This window comes from Dipodomys ordii, unplaced genomic scaffold (assembly GCF_000151885.1).
Source record: "Dipodomys ordii isolate 6190 unplaced genomic scaffold, Dord_2.0 Scaffold61, whole genome shotgun sequence".
In the NCBI taxonomy this organism is placed as follows: Eukaryota; Metazoa; Chordata; class Mammalia; order Rodentia; family Heteromyidae; genus Dipodomys; species Dipodomys ordii.
In genome coordinates this window covers 6,866,021-6,887,483 of record NW_012267277.1, presented here as the reverse complement: position 1 = coordinate 6,887,483, position 21,463 = coordinate 6,866,021, and the positions used below count along the sequence as shown (strand labels likewise).

Genomic DNA, 21,463 nt, shown 5'->3' with positions numbered 1-21,463 from the left:
CTCGACTCCATGGTAGTAATGATTTCCTCCTACTTAATGACTTCTAAGCTAAACCTATTCACTATTGAGTGTATACTTCTATGAGAAGAGAAAATGGAAATGCACATTCTGAGAAGTTTCCTATATCAGAGAGAGAACAGAGGAAGACAGGATACCTCTGCATTTGCTGAATGCCTTGATGGCAGTACTTTAAGACCTCTAATCCTGAAAGACCACATTTGGGTATCTGTGTCCTCATTCTTGTTTTGCTCTTGAAAACTGATTATACTTTTGTCAATAAGCAGTTTAAGTTGTCATAAGAATGTTACGTTTTCAGTGTTGTCTTCATTTCTCTTTTTTGTTTTCTAATTTTTGTTTTCATTGTCTCATTCTAATGTAGAATTATTTTCTTTAGGAGTTAAAGAACATTCTGGGTTGGTCAGACAGAAAGTAATTGGCACAGGTGAAGTAGATGTTGAAACCTTTTGGCTTTAGCCTTGAATTTGGTTGGTTCATCCACATTACCTTTCATAATTGCAGATCTGAAATTACAAAAGAATAGCATACATGTTTTATTGCTGCTGAAGTAGCTTATTGACATATCCTCTAATAATGGCAGTAATTTAACTAATTTCAGTGTGACTTGGATTAGGTTGTGGGGAAGGCCTCACAGGATGATAACAATTCAGCCATTTGAAGAACAGACAGTTTTTGCAAGGCAAGATGAAGAGTAACCTCAAAGCAGTGGAAAAGATGTTGAGTGTCCTGCGGAAAGGAAGATTGTTGTTGCAAGTAGCATTATGCCAGGAGTGGAGTGAGGGGAACAGAGGTGGGCCATGAGAGAGAGAAAGAAAAAGAGAGAGACAAAATAGGAGAAGAGAGGAAAGTAGAAGAGGCGAGGCGAAGAGAGGAGAGATTCTGACTCACTCTTTAAGAGTGGTATTGCTTGTTTTGTGCAGTCCTGACTAACTGCCAAGAGCAGTTTCTTATCACAAAGTAGGCCCCAAGAATTATCCAAAGCTTGGCACCAGTGGCTCACGCCTGTAATCCTAGCTACTATGGAGGCTGAGATCTGAGGATCATGGTTTGAAGCCAGCCCAGGCAGGAAAGTCTGTTAGACTCTTACCTCTAATCAGCTACTCAGAAAAAGCCACAAGTGGTGCTGTGGCTCAAGGGGTAGAGGGCTATAGCCTTGAACACAAAGAATCTCGGGGAAAACCAAGGCCCTCAGGAGTTCAAGCCCCAGGAACAGAAAACAAAATCCAGAAAATTTAAACAGTAAATATCAAGAGTGTTAATGTTTACTGAGTGATTTCTCTATTAACTAATATATATAATATAATATATATTATATATATACACACACATATGTACAGCCCTAGCCTAAGCCTCATTGATATATGTGAATAAAAGGAGTAAATAGTACTGACTGTCTTATGAGCTAGACCTTGTTGAATTGATTTTGGTCTTTGCTTTTTTTTCCTCCAGAGGTCTTAGAAAAATTGGATTTTAATCGTTAATAAGATGAATACTTCCTACTTTGGATAACATGTTTTTGTCTGACTACTCACTCATTTTTTTTTTATAAATTAAGTCTCTAGATAGCTTTATTATTTTATTTTTTGTTTTCCTTCAGTAACCATACAAAGAAGTTTCAATTCACTGTATCAGTTTGTGGGTGCCATGCATCAGTCACCCCCATCTCTACCAACCCACGTATCCCCTCCGTTAACCAAGTTCCACTTGCATATATATTCATTGACTATTATGACTATATTTGACCATCTTTCCTCCCTTTTTTGGTCTACCCCTCTCCCCTTGATCCCCTCCCCACCCCCGACAACACATGTTCCAGCTTCCTGGTCTTTATTTTGTTAAACTCTAAGTTAATTGTTTATAAAATTATACCATTGGAGTCTCCCCTATATGAGAGAGAGAGAGAGTGTGTGTGTGTGTATTCAGCTTTTTAATCACTAGACATCCCTACCTTGAATGCTGTAATCCCTTGGTTTACAAGGCACAGTATGAAACTTTCTCTTAGAGGTCATGTTGTATCCTACTGTCTGTGCAATACTGTATCTCAGCACAGTGAGCTAGTGTAAGCATCTTAGTCAGTCTTTTCTTGCTGACATCTGCACTACCATAGCATCATTAGTCATCTCTATGCTAAATATTCTCAAATCTTACTGTCTGATACACAGCAAGTAAGCAAATTAGCAAGATGATTTTGAGCAGTGGTAAGTGCTAGAGAATGAAATGTGGTATTGTCATTGCCTGTGACTTGGATAAGGTTGTGGGGAAGGCCTCACAGGACGATAACAATTCAGCCATGTGAAGACAAGACAGTGGGACAGATGTTGAGTGTCCTGGGGAAAGAAAGATTGCTGTTGTGAGTGCCATTGTGCCGAGTGGAGTAAGGGAAACAGGCAGATGGTTCATGAGGTCAAAGAGTAGACAAGAGACACGTATTCCAGTGCTTGTAGGCCTTGCTTAGGACTTTGGATCTTGATCTATGTAGAAAACTTCTGGAGTGTAGGGAAGGGTGCTGTGGTATGCTCCAGGGTAGAGCAAGTATGGAGGCAGATAAAGAAGCAGAGACTGGTTAGGAAGCCATTTCTTTCATCTAGCTGAGAGATTATAGAGGCTTTCACCAAAGTGATAGCCTAGATTTGTTCTGTCTAATGTAGATCCACTTGCTATGAGTGGCTATTTAAATTTAAATTAACTAGAATGAACAGCTTAGTTCTCTAATCACAGGAGCCGCATTGGGAGTGTTGGGTAGTATGAGTGCTTAATGAAGATTGTGTTGGACGATATATAACATTCTGCCATTGTGGAAATTTCTATTAGCCACTCCTGTATTGGATGGAGAGAAATGAAACATTCACTATATATTTTAGAACTATTTGGTATTTAGAACTGATGAAATTTCTGAAGAGTTGGAAAGAAGGAAAACAAAGGAAGTGAGTTGATGTTTCCTGCTTGAACAATTAGAATTTGGGGTTTTGTCTTGAGCTTGGGAGGATGGAAGAGAAGGATAATGGGGCTGTGTCAAACATGAAGGATGCTGGTTTGGGCTGTGTTGAGTGGGGGAATCCCATCAGACATGCAAATGGAGGTGTCACAGTATCCTCCTCTCTCCAGGACTTAGCACAATAGTAAGTGCTTAATATTTATTCAAGGTACACACAACGAGGTGACATTTAGTTAAAAGTCCTAATGGTTCCAGGAGGATACAAAAGAACAAAACAATGAGTGTGAGAATATAGTATATTGGGAACAGTCTAGTGTGGCTGGTGCACAAGGCATGTGTAGAGGAATGGAGCAAAACAAGACCAGGCAGATTATTGATCCATTCACTTAAGAAATGACACTATTTACATATTGATGTATCAGAGAACAAAATAAGGAGGTTGTGTTTCACTTAAGAAATGACACCATTTAGATATTGATATATCAGAGAACAAAATAAGGAGGTTTTGTGTGTGTGTGTGTGTGTGTGTGTGTGTGTGTGTGTGAAATAGGCAACAAATCCCATATTTGTACATGACATCATGTATGAGATGAGGGAAGAGGTAAGGGAACATGCTATGCATGCATTTATGTGGGGAAGAATAGTAAACATGGGAGGAGGAATAGCATAGTACCAAGACTAAAATAGAAATCCCTGCAGGCTAGGGAGCAGGGTGGGTTTAAGGATTGGATAAGTGAGGAAGACAGAAGGGAGTCAGACGACATGGGCTGATACAGAACATTGTGAGGGTTGTGGCTTTATTCTTGACAGAGCTGGGAAGTCATTGGAAGCTACCTGTCAGAGGTGAGATACATCTGACTTACAGTTAGATGGTAGCCATGCAAGTACTGTAATAGGGAAAGAAGTGGGAATCACTGACAGTAATCTGGATGAAATGTGGCATTGTGTAGAGGGGTTGGGCAGTGAGCATGGCCTGTGTAGATACGCAAGTTAGGGCCAGCAGTATTCACTTGCAAATAATTTGTTGGTAGTGAGATGATAGAATTCAGGAATGAGGCCACGGAACTTGGCCTAGGCAAATGAAAGGATAGAGTTGACTAACTGAAGTGAAAAGGTTATAGGAGGAGTAGGTGGGAGGTGGATGCTAATGGTGGACATATGCATCAGATTTTCTGATAGGAAGTTGAGATGCTTATTAGTTAGCTCAATAGAGATGCACGTGGGGAGTGAATATCTGGATATGGAGTTCGGGGGAGAGGTATAGATAGAAAGAATACCAAGAATGTGAATATAGAAAAGAGAGAAGTCCTAGAACTGAGCTCCGAGGCACTGTGATGTTCATATGTCTGGACATGAGGAGAGGTTAGCAGAGGAGAACACAAATGAAGACTCAATGTCACTAGAAGAAAGCTAGGAGAATCTGGTGTCTTACTGCTAATCAAGGGAAGGATCTCAAGCTGTCCCTTTACTGATGAATATCAAGTATAATGGAGCCAGTGATGAACTAGTGATGAGATCTGGCAGAGTGGAGGTTGCTGGGACTTTTTCTTTTTTTAAGAACTGATTTATTGAAATGGTGAGCATCAAGAAGGATTACTTCCATAATGGTACATGTTATTGGCCCTGTGGTTATTTTGCTACCATCTTAAAATACTATAAATGCACATATGAAATTTCATCAGGAGTAGAGCACAAAATTGATTTTGGTGGAAGTGATATTTTTTTAATTAACCCTTTTATCTCATTTACCAAAAAAAAAATAAAAAAGATACCAGGTGATCAGCACGCCAACAGACTTTTTCATGGTGATGGAATATGTATCTGGTGGTGAATTATTTGACTACATCTGTAAACATGGACGGGTGAGTTACCCCTGGGAGAGTTGGCATCTTAAGTGAGAATCTTAAGAGAGAAATGTGTTAGGAACCAACCACAAAGGTTTCTTTAATTCCCAACTCCACATACATAGTGTTAGAAAATTTTTATTTTTCTTTTCTTGAAAAGTATATCTTTCAAGTTACTCATCTTGGTGAATACATTACACTTAGGTGCCAGAATGCTTCCTACACTTTTGAATATCTGTTCTATAAGATGAAGTGGAAGTTTCCATTATTTTCTTTCCTTAAAACTTTCACAGAAAGGGCTGGAAAAGTGGCTCAGTGGTAGAGTGCTTGCCTTGCATGCATGAGGCCCTGGGTTGGATTCGTCAGCACCACATAAACAGAAAAAGCCAGAAGTGGTGCTATGGCTCAAGTGGAAGAGTGGTAGCCTTGAGCTGAAGAGCTGAGGGACAGCGCCCAGGCCCAGAGTTCAGGCCTCACGACCAAAAACACAAAAACAAACAAACAAAAAACCTTTCACAGAAGTTATGTTTTAGTTTTCTTTACTTATGATTCCCTAAAACATTGTACACATCAAATAATACTAATTAAAAGTTAAATGTCAATGTGTAGCCATCCTTTGTACTTTTAATATTCCCTCTACAATAATATTCACTTATTTGGAACCATAATATAAATATTCAAAATTGGGGACTATTCAAATTGGGGAAGAAATCCTATATGACCTTGCTTTAACTTAGTATTTGTTTTGTTTTCATAAGAATTAGTGTCATTATTATGTTTACATTTTATTTATTATTGTATTTGCTTTTATTATGTTTATTATTAAAATTTTTACTTACATGGCTTAATATTCTTGTAGAAATAAAAGTAAATATGTATAGAAATTGTATAATAACATGTTCATAAATTGCTAAAAATATATTAAGCATTGTATCCTAGCAGCAAAGCAAAACCTGTCAAGTGACATGTTGAGCTTTGACAGATTTTTGGTTCGATTGTTTTATTTGCTGAGAATTGCAATTATCCCATTCTAATTAGCCTGCTTAGTTATTTTTAGACTGGATATGGAACTACAACTCTCCCTAAGTAGATGCCCCAAATATTTCTAATGCAGTTTGTTTTTCACTTCATAGGTTGAGGAAATGGAAGCCAGGCGGCTCTTTCAACAGATTCTGTCTGCTGTAGACTATTGTCATAGGCACATGGTTGTACACCGAGACCTGAAGCCAGAGAATGTGCTGTTGGATGCACATATGAATGCCAAGATAGCTGATTTTGGTATGTCAACTCCAGCCTTGGTCAGTGATGCATGGCTATCTTTCAGAGTAATGCCAGTAACAACTCTCATAGAACTAAGAACTTCTAATTTCATCCTGTGAAGCCTGTGCCTTGAGAAGGGATTCGTTTTTGTCTTATTTTGTTATATTCATTTAGATACATTGGGAAATTCAGACACATCTAGAAAGTAGGGAGAGGGCAATGTCAAGGTACATCCATCCATTCTGCATTTCTTCCTAAGAAAATGAGACTGAACTGTGGAAGGAGTGGAAGCAATTCTCCTTTGAAAATCTGGCGGAAATGTGGGTACTTTCTCTGATAAATGCAAATGAAGAGTGCATAGAAAATCTTCATTCACCTTTGAAAAAAATAACCTTTGTGATCTCTTTGAATTGGTTCATGGGGATCCCATAAATCTGGGTGGGAAATTTCTCAGGGGTAGAAGATTATGCATCAAACAGTTTCTGGGACATAAACACACATGGAACAGATACCAAAGTAGGGGAGTGGTGATGAAGCTTGGTCCATGAGCTCTTACAGAGAGATGAGAAAGTGCAAAGGTTCATTGTTGCTCAGAGTTTTTCTAGATTTTGTTTTTAGTTTAGATGAAACCAGGAAACTAGCTTTACTATTTCCTTTGTAAATTATGAAACTCTTTTAATAGGATAGTCCAACCAGATATTTTAGGTTGAACTAAAGTTTTCCAAATTAAAAGCTGAGGTAGGAAGATCCTTTGTAGGCATGAGTTCAAGATTAGCCTTTTTTTTTTACAAAAAAAAAAAAAGGAAAATAATTTGCTATGAGTTGGGGCCATCTGTCTAATTGCGGGTGTTTTGTTGTTGTTGTTGTTGTTGTTTGTTTTAAGAAAGTGCCCAGTGCCTGTGGCTCATACTTGTAAAACTAGCTTTTCAGGTGGTGGAGGCCTGATGGATGGAAGTTTTAAGCAAGCCAACAGGAAAGTGTGCCACATCCACATATAATTAACCAGCCAAATGCCAAACTGAGGTGTGGCTCAAGTATTAGAGCGCTAGCCATGAAGAAGAAAGCTGAGAGTGTGGGGTCCTGAGTTTAAGTCCATACAGGCATAACACACACACACACACACACATACACACACACACACACACACACACACACACACACACAAGATATTTTCCAAAAGACTTAAAGAGAAACTTCTCTGAAGAGGAAATAAGAATGGCCAAAAGACACATAAAGAAATGCTCAACTTCTCTAGCCAAAAAAGAAATGCAAATCAAAACAACATTGAGATACCACCTCACCCCAGTTAGAATGGCTATAATCAAGAACTCTGATAACAACAGATGCTGGAGGGGATGTGGCCAAAAGGGAATCCTACTGCATTGTTGGTGGAAGCGTAAACTTGTTCAACCACTTTGGAGAGCAGTATGGAGGTCCCTCAAAAGACTCCACATAGAGCTCCCCTATGACCCAGCAATCCCACTTTGGGGCATTTACCCAAATGATCACAAACAAGACTATACTAAAGCTACCAGCACGACTATGTTTGTTGTAGCCTTATTTACCATAGCTAAGATATGGAACCAACCCAGATGCCCCTCAGTAGATGAATGGATCAAGAAAATGTGGTATATATACAATGGAATTCTATGCCTCCATGAGAAAGAATGATATTGCCCCATTTGTTAGGAAATGGAAAGGCTTGGAAAAAATATTAAGTGAAGTAAGCCAGGCCCAAAGAAATATAGGTCCCATGGTTTCCCTTATTTGCAATAACTAGTATATGTCTAGGACAAGCAGAAATGGTCAAAAGCTATGTACATATGACCATTTAAGATAATGCTAAGAGAAATGAACCCCAAGATAGGGACATAAGAGGCTTTTTTTCTTGCTTTTGTTTTAAATGTACTTATAATGTACTGTGTGATTTTTTTCATGTCTTTTGTATGTTCTTCCCTGATGGTATGAGCCCTGTTTTCACTGTATTTGATTCCAGTGCCCTGTATCTTGTATATACATTTTTCTAGTTTGGGGAGGGGAAGGGAAATAACAAAATGTTGAAATAAGGACACAGGTTGACCCACCCATTGTAACAATGAGATGCACAGGACACTGTTGAAAATGAACTTTACAGCTTAGGTGGGTGGTGGGGAGGGAGGAGTTGGGGAGGTGGGGCGGAAAAGGATGGTAGAGGAAAAACAAAGGAGGGGATAACAATGCTCAATAGGAAATGTACTTATTACCTTACTCATGTAACTGTAACCCCTCTGTATAGTATCTTTACAATAAAAAAATACATTAAAAAAAGAAAAGTTTCCAAAAGCATAGTGTCAAAAGTGGTAACTTCAGTTTTATTTTTTCAACTGTAGAATAATAATATTCTGTAAATAATATTTTAATGGTTTCATTTTGGAAGCAGCATAATTTAGACTAAACCCATTGTGAAGTGAATCAGCATTTTTATTTAGAAAGGGATTTTAACTCCGGTCATGCAATGTTCTGTGGCTGTTGTGTGATAGTGTGTGTGCTCTGAAATACTGTCTTTCCAACTAACGAATGCTTTCTGTGGTGCTGTTAATCATTAAGATATGATTTTTATGGAGCGCTTGCAAGTTCACATCATGTTTGGATCTGTAGCTGAAATATCTCACAGCAGGTAAATAATACTTGTGTTTTCAGGACTGTCTAATATGATGTCAGATGGTGAGTTCCTACGAACGAGTTGCGGATCTCCAAATTACGCAGCCCCTGAAGTCATCTCTGGCAGGTAATAACAGGGAGCTGATCATCTTTTTTTTTTTTTGGGTCCGGTTGTGGGGGTCTGAACTCTGGGCCTGGGCGCTGTTCTTCAGCTCTTCAGCTCAAGGCTAGCGCTCTACCTACCACTTGAGCCACAGTGCCACTTCCAGCTTTTTCTTTTTTCTTATGTGGTGCTGAGGAATCGAACCCAGGGCCTCAGGCATACAAGGCAAGCGCTCTACCACTGAGCAACCTTCCTAGCCCTGCTGATCGTCATTTTATGCTAGGTCTGGTAATGTTTACTTACATGTTATTCTCTTTGAAAGGAAAGCTTTTAAATGTGGTAGAAACTATTCATGTATTTTTCAATTATAGGGGCATTGATTTAAGTTTTTTTACATTTTATGAAGATGTTGCTGTAAATTTCTTTATGAACTTTGTTCTGTGAAAAATAACTGGATCAGATCTGGATGTAACATCTGCCTTTCATTTCAGAAAAGGGCAGATAAGCACTTGCTAAGGATAAGCTAGTGTCATTTATCAGACACGATCCTTCAATAATATTTCTACATTTTATACAGTATAGAGTGTTTTATATTTTATCCTTAGAAGAATGAAATTTTGGAAGATAATATTGTTTCAGTGAATTCAATTAGGGCTAGAGTTGTGGCTTAGTCTTAAGAGTCCTTGCCTTAGTATGCAGAAGTCCTTTGTTCCATTGCTCAGAATAGTGGGAAGGGGAAGGAGGAAGGAAGAAGAAAAATCAAGTTAAACTGCACAAGTGGAAAACTGGATACTGATAGCTCATACCTATAATCCTAGCTACTCAGGAGGCTAAGATCTGAGGATCATAGTTTGAAGCCAGCTCAGGCAGTCAGGTTCATGAGACTCTACCTCTAGTCAGTCACTAAAAAGCCAGAAGTGGAGGTGTGGCTCAAGTGCTAGAGTGCCAAACTAGAGCAGAAAAACTAAGAAATAGTGCCCAGGTCCTGAGTTAAAGGTCCAGTACTGGCACAAAAACAAGCAAACAACAGCAAAAAAAAATCCCATACAAAATGGATTCTGTATTTGTTCATATAATTTACTCAGTGGTGCTTTTTGAACATGTTTATGTGGACTGCAGGGGAGAGGTTAATTTTCTGCATGGTCAGAATCTCTAAGAGAAAATACTGGAAAGGTACCCTTGGAATTACTTTGTCTATCTGGGCTGCTGTAATGATACCACCGTAGCCAGAGTAGCTAAGGAACACTGGAAACTTATTTCCCACAGTTCCCAGGGCTGGGAATCCAAGATCAAGGTGCTGGCAGGTTTGGTGTGTGTGTGGGGGAGACAGGGCCTATTTCTTGCGGTCCTCTGCTCCTCACTGAGAGCTCCTGTGTGATTGTTCAGGGGGGTGATCCCTTTGAAGCCCATTTATGAAAGGTTTACTCCTATGACCTAATTTCCTGGAAGTCCTTACCTCCTATTATCATCATTCAGGGGGTTAGCATTTTAATTCATGGATGTTTGGAGGACATAAATATCAGTCCTTGCAAATATACATCAGTATAGCAAATGATGCGAGGGGAAGTACTTATTTATGTTTTCATTCATTTAGTTATTCTTTTTCACAGCTCTGGGTTTGAACTCAGGGGCCTTGCATTTGCTGTACACTCGCTCTATGACTTGAGCCACACCCTCAGGCCTTTTTGCTCTAGTTATTTTTCAGATAGGGTTTCATTTTTTCCCCCTGGGTGGATTTGGACTATGATCCCTTCTCCTTGTGCTTTCCATTTAGCTGGACTTACAAGGTATACACTGCTGTGTCCACCTTGTTTGTTCAGATGCCTTCTCACCAACTTTTTGCTTGAGCTGGCCTCAAGCTGGAGTCGTCCTGGGTCTCTGCCTCCTGAGTAGCTGAGATTACAGACATATACCACCACACCCAGCCAGGGACAGGAATTTTTGTAAAAACAGATTCTATTCTTTTTGCTGGAGTTGTAGAAATTCGTTCTGTTACTTCAGAAGTAGCCTTGAGTTTTGTAATATGATACTGGGGTAGATTTATTGCTGTATAAAAGAGGAAAAAGGTGGGGCACGATGTCCCAGGTTATGTGGAGCCAAGCTAAGTTTAGTGCTATGAGCTAGCAAGCGTTAGAATGGAAGGAGTAGGCACCCCAATACTGTGATAGAGGTAAATAGTACCCACATAGTACTAATTAGAGTTTCAAACAGATACATAACAGGTAAGATTTACATGATGTGTGCTATATACTATAGTACTGTTTTGTTTGTTTGTTTTTCAAATTTATGGTTCTGTTTGTTTTTTTTAAGCTACCTTAGAATGTCATAATTTTTTAATTAGGAACTTAACAATGAAGTGAGCTTGGAAACAAACACAAATGGCAGATTCTCTTGGAAAACTTGTGTAGTAATTGGATAAACCAATTGAGTGTTAGAAATAGCCACATACCTCATTAGTCTTTGAAGATCAAAATATACTGCATCCATATTACCTCTTTCCTCCCCCTCCTTCCCTCTTCCCTCCTTTACTTTTCCCTCCCTCTCTTTCCCTGTGCAAATATATGCATATACACATATATGGATGTGCTCACACACACACACATATATTTTATGTATGTATGTACAAGGTACATGCAGATGAGAAAAAAGTGATGCTTGCATTTTGAGTTTGTATTGTCTTTGTTTAGATTGTACGCAGGTCCTGAGGTTGATATCTGGAGCTGTGGTGTGATCTTGTATGCTCTTCTTTGTGGCACCCTCCCATTTGATGATGAGCATGTGCCTACATTGTTTAAGAAGATCCGAGGAGGTGTGTTTTATATTCCAGAGTATCTCAACCGCTCTGTGGCCACTCTCCTGATGCATATGCTGCAGGTTGACCCCCTGAAACGTGCAACTATCAAAGACATAAGGTGATTATTGGTTTTGCTCCTATTTTGCACATTCTCTCATTGTAATAATAGTGATGCTGCTTGAGCACTTGCATTATGCCAGGCTTTATAATACTTTCTATGCATTTTAAAGATGAGTAGGTATGGTAGTGCATGCTTATAATCATAGCACTTGGGAAACTGAGGCAGGAGAGCTTGAGGACACAGTGAGTCCCAGACCAGCCTAGGATACATAGAGAACCTGTCTCAGGGACAAGGGGATGGGGGCTTAGAGAACATAATTTTATTGGCTTTATTTTGCAAACCTAATCTTGCCCCTTGTCTTCTAACTACTGCATTGGTGCTGAAACTTACCAGTGACAGTATCGAGGCAAGGTAGGAGATTCTTTATAGGAAGGCCCTGCATTCCTGATGTCTCATTTTCTGCCTTTCCCACCCTGGTCCTTGTAGCTCTGCTCTACCACATTGCTCTTATGCTTGTTTCTCAGAGGTAACACTGACTTTCAGTTTTGTGTTTTCCTTCATATTATTAGCCCTCATGCCTTTCTTGCCTTTTTTGACCTGGTAGCTGTCCCATTCATTCTTCCTAGTTCTGTTCACACGGTACCTCCCTTTGAAATCACTTGTGGTCTTCCAGGCATTGTGGGAGCTTCTACTTCTGTGATGTCAGCATCTGTTATGCCTTTTTATTTCATTCTCCTCCTAGATCTGGGTGTTTTCCAGAGTAATTTTCACCTCTCTGTGCTATGACTGGCTGAATTATGATAGATTTTGTCTCACTCACCTTCCTATTTATGGTGTTACAAGGTCTAAGAAAAATATATGAGGAAAAATATATGCTCAGAAAAATATATGAGGAAATCCTAAATGGAAAAATAGAAGGCATGCATTTATGGGTAGTTCAAACTTTGCTATTTTTAAAAAAAATCCTGTAGCCACTAGTGGATTTACTGTGAAAGATCCCATCTTATATGAGAAACTGGCCAGTAGGGTCACTGGTGCTGCTTTGAACATGACCTTGATGTAGCACATTGGCATTGCTTGTTTCGTGGTTCATGGTTTTGTTCTTACCTTAGAGTTCATACATGTTGGCTAACAAGCACATTCTTTTTGTTTTATTTTACTTTTTTTGTGTGCTATGGATTCAAGCTTGTACATGCTAGGCAAGCTTTCTATGGCTGAGCTACACCTCAGCACCAAGCAATTCTTGTAAGCAATTTCCAGAGCCTTTCCCCTTTCCTTCCTAAATCAGAATGACTATTTTGAGACCTGTGATCCTTGGGACATGTAAAGTGGCTAGATGCTAGTTTATGGGACTGCTCTAGAGCTTTTGCAAGCAAGGACGGACAATTCCTTTTGCATTTACGTATTTATTGCTTTCTTTCTCCACTTCTTCACTGTTCCAGGTCTCATGTTTAAAAATGTAGAAGTGTAAATTATACCCACCAGATTTAGTTATGGAAATGAACTTCACAGGAGGAAAAAAAAAGATCCTTGTGTTCACAGTTCTTTAGAATAAACAGTTCTCCTAATTGGATTTTCCTCGCTACAAAAATGAAACATGCTGATGTACTTGAGCTTGCTTTCATGAGCATTATAAATTTAGAATAGTGAAAAGGGTTGGTTACATTATTTAGAAACAATTGTTTGCATATTTATAGACTTTAGAAAGAAAAATGCAGATAAGTCTATAGAGTTAATTTGCCAATAAACAGATGGTATAAAATAGTATCACTTATTTCTCTATATAATATATAAAAATTTGAATTTATACTTTCTACTATTTTCATTAATATATATTCAGTTTTTCAAGTTTTGAAAATTCTTGATTTGATAAAATATGGCTTCATAGGCAAAAGGGTTATAATTTACTGAACAATTTCTATATACTAAGCTACCTTACTATATTGACTTACTATATTGACTTTTAATAGATAAGTATATTTATTATCATGTACCAACCATGAAACTGAAGCTTATGTTACATTGTGATTTAGTTATGTGTTCATTTGCCCCTCTTAAGCTATAAATTCCTTTAGATTCAGGATCAAACATTCATATCAAAATATATAATGTTTGATAAAAATTTGATTCTTAAAAAAAATCAATTATCTTTTAAGTATTTGTATAAAGGAGCTTCAAATATTTAATGTTTGTTGGTTGAAAATTACATAACTAATAAAGGGCCAAATTGGGGATCAGTTCAAAACTTGACTGAATTAAAAAACCTATGCTGTTTGCAGTTCTAAACTGCTAGACCTGTTTGGTCATACACAGGCACGCATATACACAGACATATACATGCAATGCATCTCTAATATACATCATACAATATATATGTCATATATACAACATATATATAGTATATACAATATATAATCATATATACAATATAATACATATCAGATAATCACATATATCCTACAGTTGTATATATACACACACACAGTTGTATGTATACACACATGCTATTGTGTGTATATAGATATACAATTATATGTATAATGTTATAACTACTGTCCTACAGCTTTGTATAAGTTAAATATTAATAATTACCTGAAAAGCAAGAATGTTTCCAATTTCAGTGTTTAGTAGATGTTGGGATATTTACATAGATTTTACCAGTGAAAAATTCTTTATCCAGAAATCTGAACTCTGAATTGCTCAGTATCCACTACAGTGTGCTGCTCAAGAAAGTTTAAATTAGGGATGCTCAAACTGTCTGACAATTGTTTATCTTAAAGTAAGCAATTGGAGGTTAGTAAAGAACTTCCCTATTTATTTGTTTACTTAATCATTTTTGCCTTTATCTCTATATATTTTACATCTGCTCTTTGAAAGACTCTCTGGCAAATGCTGGAAATATAACAGGTAACAAGAGAGATACTGTGTTCATGGAAAACAGAACTTTTTGCTCTCTCTGGTTCTTTAAACCTAGTGATAGTGGTTAATGGTATTGTTATTAAAAGTGACAAGTCTGAAGTTTAGTGGCTGTGTGTGAGTTCTGGTTCTTCAGTTTATTGGCCTATTAACACCCTTGCTTTTTAGTTACTTTATCTTTATAGGGGTTATTATATGTAGTTATCATTTTTTCAGGTCTGAAAAAGTTGAATATCAGAAACTTCAAATATTCAACTTAACATAAAGAAGCTCAGTTGGGTGTGGTGCTATACAATGGGCGCCCCAGCTGTGTGTCTAGAAATAGACACACAGATGTCTAGAAGTGGCTATTCTAGACACTTTATATAAATGACTTCATAAAGTTTATGACTTTTTGTGTCTGGCTTCTTTCATTTAGCATAATCTTTTCAAAGTACTTCAATAGAGAAGCATGTATCAGTAATCCATTCCTTTTTTGCTTGAAAAATATTCACATAAGTGTTTGGAAAACTGGTATTTTAAGTCTTTCAGATAATAGTAATATTGTCCTTTATTATGAAACAAAGGTTAACAAACTAGTTTTCAGTGTCTAATGAGAAAAGATATCAACAAGCTTTTGTGTATGTGTACATGCGCCATTCCTAGTGCTTGAACTCAGGGCACTGTTCATGAGCTCTTTTGTGTGAGGCTAGCACTCTACTGGTTGAGTCACAGTTCCATTTCTAGCTTTTTGGTAGAAAATCTAAGAGTTTCATGAACTTTCCTTCTTTGGCTAGCTTTGAACCACAATCCTTAGATCTTAGCCTCTTGAGTACTTAGGATTATAGGATTGAGCCACTGGCACCCAGTTTCAATGAGTTTTTGAATTTCACTACATTATAACCAATTGGTCTGTCCTACATATTGAGTGAATCTCTTACATATGTTTGATTCAGTCATACCATGAATTATTGATCTATGCAGATTTCTCCAAGTGGTGATCTATTGTATTATACACTATAAAAAAATCATTGTCATTATTACCAACACCAACTTCATTAAAAAGTCATTAAGTATTAGGAAATTCTGAAACCTTAGGAGGCAAATACAAGTTATAAAGTTCTAGGGGTTTTTTTTGTTTTATGTTTTTTGTTTTTGCTTGATACCTTGAATCTTTTCTTTTTTTTCAAGTTCAAGGTTATATTATTTTTTATTGTGAAAATACTGTACAGAGGGGTTGCAATGACATGGGCAAGATAATGAGTACATTTCTTATCAAGCATTGTAGCCTCCTCTGTTTCCCCTTCCCATCCCTACCCATCTTCCCCCTGCTCCCCCACCAAAACCTCCTCCCCCTCTCCCCCCCACCAAAGTTGTAAAGTTTGTTTTCAACATAATGACTTGTACATCTCATTGTAGCAATGGGTCCACCTGTATCCCTATTTAAACAATTTGTTTTTTCCCTTCCCCTCCACAAATTATACCAACATCAAATACGATAAGTTGATGTTAGGGAAATGAACCCTAAGATATGTATTCAATTTTTTTCTTTCATGTGATTGTTTCTAACACATTTATAAGATTATTTCTTTGTTGCTTTGTATGTCCCTCCCGCACGGTATAACCCCTGCTTTCACTGTATTTGATGTTGGAATCTTTTCTTTTTGGCAACAGATACAGATAATTGCTTTCCCGAAGCTCATGTTGTTCATTTTGCATGATGCGTCAGCTTGCCCACGTTCTGAATAATGGTGGATTAATGAAAGGGAGAGATGAACTTGCCCAGGGTCACATATCTGTTGGGACTAGAGAGCAGATCTTTTGGAATGTTATATTTTCCCCCATATCTAAATTATTTGGGGCTTGTCAAAACATGTTCTTAAAACAGTGTGTTTGTTTTTTCCCCTTAGAGAGCATGAATGGTTTAAACAAGATTTGCCCACTTACCTATTTCCTGAAGACCCCTCTTACGATGCTAATGTGATTGATGATGAGGCTATAAAAGAAGTGTGTGAAAAGTTTGAATGTACAGAATCAGAAGTAATGAACAGTCTATATAGCGGTGACCCTCAAGATCAGCTTGCTGTGGCCTACCATCTTATCATTGACAATCGGAGAATCATGAACCAAGCCAGTGAATTCTACCTGGCCTCTAGTCCTCCAACTGGCTCCTTTATGGATGACAGTGCCATGCATATTCCCCCAGGCCTGAAGCCTCATCCAGAAAGAATGCCACCTCTAATAGCAGACAGCCCCAAAGCACGGTGTCCCCTGGATGCTCTCAATACAACAAAGCCCAAATCCTTAGCTGTGAAAAAAGCCAAGTGGCACCTTGGGATCCGAAGTCAGAGCAAGCCATATGACATCATGGCTGAAGTTTACCGAGCTATGAAACAGCTGGATTTTGAATGGAAGGTAGGAGATTGTAGTCACTTGTTAAAGACATTTTCCTATGTAGTAAGTTGTCTGGGTGGCTGAGTTTCAAAAACATCAGTAAAAAGTTGGTTTGAGCCAGGTACCGGTAGCTCACGCCTGCCGTCTTAGCTACTCAAGAGGTTGAGATCTGAGGACTGTGGTTCAAAGCAAGCCTGGGCAGGAAAGTCCATGAGACTCTTATCTCCAATAACCAGGAGAAAACCATAAGTGGTCCTGTGGCTCAAGTGGTAGAGCACTAGCCTTGAGCTGAAGAGCGCAGGGACAGCACTCAAGGCTCAGAGTTTAAGCCCCATGACCGACAAAAAAAAAAAAAAAATTGGTTTTGATTAAGATACAGATTTAGGGGCTGGGAAGTTGGCTCAGTGGTAGAGAGCTTGCCTTGCATGCCTGAGGCCCTGGGTTCGATTCCTCAGCACCACATAAGCAAAAAGAAAAAAGCTGGAAGTGGCGCTGTGACTCAAGTGGTAGAGTGCTAGCCTTGAGCTGAAGAGCTGAGGGACAGTGCCCAGGCCCAGAGTTCAGGCCCACGACCGGACCCCCAAAAAAAAAAAAAAGATACAGATTTAGTCGGCTTGATCTAGCTGACTCCTTATACCTCATTCTTTCTAATAACATACACATAAAAAACAAATGTGTCCTGATGAAGAGCTGTTGGATGTTGGAGAGTTAGATCTTTTGAAATAGAGAATAACTTTTACAGCCTAGAAACAAAAAGTAACCAGCTTGAAATTACGTGAGAAAAATAGCCTGTTTCTTTGTGCTTCCTAGAAACAAAAGCTGCAGAGTCTTCCAAGCTAGTGTTTTTTTTTTCCATTTTCTTTTCAGGAAGTCTTTTCCCCCCTCTCCTCTTTTTGCTTTGTCTGTGGCAGAGGAGAGGATAGGTGGCTGTGATAGCTAGTGGTCTTCAGGCCATTTTGTTCAGACAACACTTTTCTCCATGCTGAAAACACACTATCTTGTGCTTTTAACCCTTTGTTAAGGAATATTTTCCTTACTATCAGCCCACATTTAACTTCATTCATTTTCATTTCAATTCTATTTGAATTGATGTGGGGACCTTTTTTTTTTATTACAAATATCCTTTCATGGGCTGGGAAGGTGGCTCAGTGGTAGAACGCTTGCCTTGCATGCCTGAGGCCCTGGGTTTGATTCCTCAGCACCACATAAGCAAAAAAAAAAAAAAAAAAGTGACAAATATCCTTTCATTCTGGTTCTTGAGGACTCTGGACCTTTTTTCAGATGAAGAAGAAAAATATTCTAACTAATCATGTTTTTATTTTGACATGTGTGGGAAACCAGTCACTTTTTTCATTACTTTCAATGAGTAAATGAAATAATGTTTTCTTAAAGCAAAAAAAAGTCTGCCTTTTCTGATATAGTTTTATTTTAAAAGATGTCAGTGGCTCTCTATTTACTGAAAAATAAAATGAAACTAAATTGATAGATGCTTTGAAAACCCAGAATCTTTTTTATCTGAGCTGCTTTAAAAGGCAAATACTGTCTTCCTCATGGACTTACGAATTAATTTGACACCTGTGCCATTAGCATGTTAGTCCCCTTTCTTCCTTCCTTCCTTCCTCCCCTTATTAATCAGTGAGAGTATTCAAGCACAAGCTAGACCCCTAAGATTATTACCAATATTTACCATGTATCTGGAGTGAAGGTCAGGTACTGTGTCATCTCTGAGTTTACCAACAGTAACATTAGTAGGATTAAGTAAATGCTACAAGTAAACTAGCTGTAATGCTGCCACCAACAACTAAAAAAGAATCAGAAATTCCTTGCTTACAGTACCTTCAGTTGCTTGGTTTTTCAGTAAGAAAAACAAGGTATAGTTTGTAATGGTGCACTGTTTTCCTGTCTTAGGTAGTGAATGCATACCATCTTCGAGTAAGAAGAAAAAATCCAGTGACTGGCAATTATGTGAAAATGAGCTTACAGCTTTACTTGGTCGACAACCGGAGTTATCTTTTGGACTTTAAAAGCATTGATGGTAAGGAAGCTAAGCAGGCATGAGGTCTGAGAAGATAAAGCTTGGCACTAGTGGAACCAGGTGTTAAGACCATCTCAAAGAAATGGTGGGTAGGTCTTCTCCTTTTTAAAGTCATTGAACTTTAACCCAAATGTCAACAACATGATACATACATTCATATACGTACATACATACATGCATGAGATATGCTTCTTCACATACAGCCATGATTTTTCCATGAGAAGGTTTTAGGGGCCACACTGACTCTGTGAAGGAGTTCTGATGAGGATCATCTGTTAGGATTGTGCCAGGGAAGAAGTAGCAACCCCTCTGCTTGCAAATGGAAGCAAATGGATGGTCTTGTTCAGATGCGTTTACTTCATACCTTTCATGAGCAGCATGTAGGCAAACACACTGTTCATATGCATTGTTCTTTGGCCTGTTTCAGATGAGGTGGTGGAGCAGAGGTCTGGTTCCTCTACACCTCAGCGTTCCTGTTCCGCTGCCGGCTTACACAGACCAAGATCCAGCTTTGATTCCACAACTGCGGAGAACCATTCTCTTTCTGGCTCTCTCACTGGCTCTTTGACTGGAAGCACTTTGTCCTCCGTTGCCCCTCGCCTGGGCAGTCACACCATGGACTTTTTTGAAATGTGTGCCAGTTTGATCACTGCATTAGCCCGCTGATAATCTTCCATTGGTTTCTGTCTTTCTGTTACTGCACTGTGAAGATCAGATTTATCCTTTAAATTGTTATCTCACTTCTGGATATTACATAATCTACAGATATTGAGAGACATGAGTATTTCAGGGGACATGCAACGTCACTGAAATTACTGAAAACAAGAGTCAACAATTTAATTCTATTGTGCCTATCATAACTGTGCATAGGCATTATCATTAATGGGTGAACATTGGAGAAGCCTGTTAATTCACAGTTGTGAGTTCACTACACCTGATGAACACATCTCACTGATGAACCATCTATCCTCAGGGTGGTTTGGCAATACCTTCTCACTTCACTTTTTTAGTGTACATTAATACATTTTGCGTCCTAAATTTCCCTAGGTTTTTTTAAAAGATGTGTTTATGCTTCCAATTGTCTTGCACAAGCTCAAAATACAAAATAACCAGTACCAAAATATTATTTAAAAGTTATCCAAAACCCCTGAAACCAAATTCTAAACTTGGTACAAATACTGCCTAGTGTTTACCAGAATCAGCTGTGGTCTTGTTACAGGTTCCAGGTTCCACAGAAACAGCTGTGAATGCCTCAGGGCTTTAGCTTGAGATTTCTCCGAATCATGTAGATCTTAACAGACTTCCAGGTTCTACTTCATTTGGATGGCAGCATCCATTACCTTTTCCAGAAGTGTATGTAAGTTTAAAGCAGATCTCCAAAACCTGCTTTTCTCAGATTTTTTTTTTTTTGCATTTTACCCTAAATGATAAAACAGTATACTATAGAACCTGGAGCAGAGGGTAGCGCAGTGCTATTAAGCTAACATGTACAAGGTTCATTCCCTACCACCAGAAAGATAAACAACACAAGCAAAGATAGTAGGAAGTAATAGATCAACAATCCCTCAACAGTGAATACTTTTATCTTCTCTGTGAGTTTGGAGTTTGATGGGGCAGATTGGCTTGGGTCCTATGGTATCTGCCTCTGTGCCAACTCTCCATTTGAAGTTTAAAATGGCTACCAACACACTTCTTCCCACGTCTCACCTAGAACCAGTGTCTTTGTTTATTGTTTTATCTTCAGTGATTGTTTGACAGTTTTGCTTTGTTTTGTTTTGTTTCTGTGTGTGTGAAGGTCCTGGGGCTTGAACTCAGAGCTTGGGCACTGTCCCTGTTTTTTTTTTTTTTTTGCTTGTTTGTTTGTTTTTGTTTTAACTCAAGGCTAGTGCTCTACTACTTGAGCCACAGCTCCCCTTCTAGCTTCTTTGGTGATTCATTGGAGATAAGAGTCTTACAGACTTTCCTGCCTGGGCTGGCTTTAAGCTAGGATCCTTAGATCTCAACCTCCTGAGTAGCTTGGATTACAGGTATGAGCCACCCATGCCCAGCCTGATGTAGCGTTTTAGTCTTCTGTGATTCACTTTCTTGGTTATTAGCCATTCAGAAAACTGTATTGGCTCTGCAAGTATGTGTATACTTCTAAACTCAGATGACCTCCAATGTTGAGCCAGATAGGGTAAGAAAGACTTAAACATGAAATATTCTCTCCTGGAGTAAATATTATGCGTTTACATATATATTATGTATGTATATATGTATTCACATATCAGTGCTTTTATCGTGAGATTTCCCTGAAATCTCAAAACCAAACAGATTTTAACTGAAAAACCAAACCATTCTTTTTGTTTTATTTTGTGCAAATCTTTTAAGATTAAAAAAAGAGAAAACTATATATAGCAGGGTAGATAATAGCTCATGGATCATATCTGATTTCAGTAAAAGTATTTAATTTAAAAATTAATATGTAATTTATCTAATTTGTAT

At 38.3% G+C, this 21,463-nt stretch overlaps 1 protein-coding gene across 1 annotated transcript in view; it reads left to right on the top strand.

Moving 5' to 3' along the window:
• Prkaa2 (protein kinase, AMP-activated, alpha 2 catalytic subunit) overlaps window positions 1–20,752 on the top strand; it is a 37,897-nt gene extending 17,145 nt beyond the window's left edge. Inside the window, exons 3-9 of the mRNA XM_013022207.1 lie at window positions 4,722–4,815; window positions 5,931–6,075; window positions 8,737–8,824; window positions 11,488–11,712; window positions 16,461–16,965; window positions 18,853–18,979; window positions 19,407–20,752. Of these exons, the coding sequence (XP_012877661.1) occupies window positions 4,722–4,815; window positions 5,931–6,075; window positions 8,737–8,824; window positions 11,488–11,712; window positions 16,461–16,965; window positions 18,853–18,979; window positions 19,407–19,645 (1,423 nt within the window). The 3' untranslated portion in view covers window positions 19,646–20,752. The remainder of the gene's footprint in view (window positions 1–4,721; window positions 4,816–5,930; window positions 6,076–8,736; window positions 8,825–11,487; window positions 11,713–16,460; window positions 16,966–18,852; window positions 18,980–19,406) is intronic.
• The last annotated feature ends 711 nt before the right edge of the window (window positions 20,753–21,463 follow it).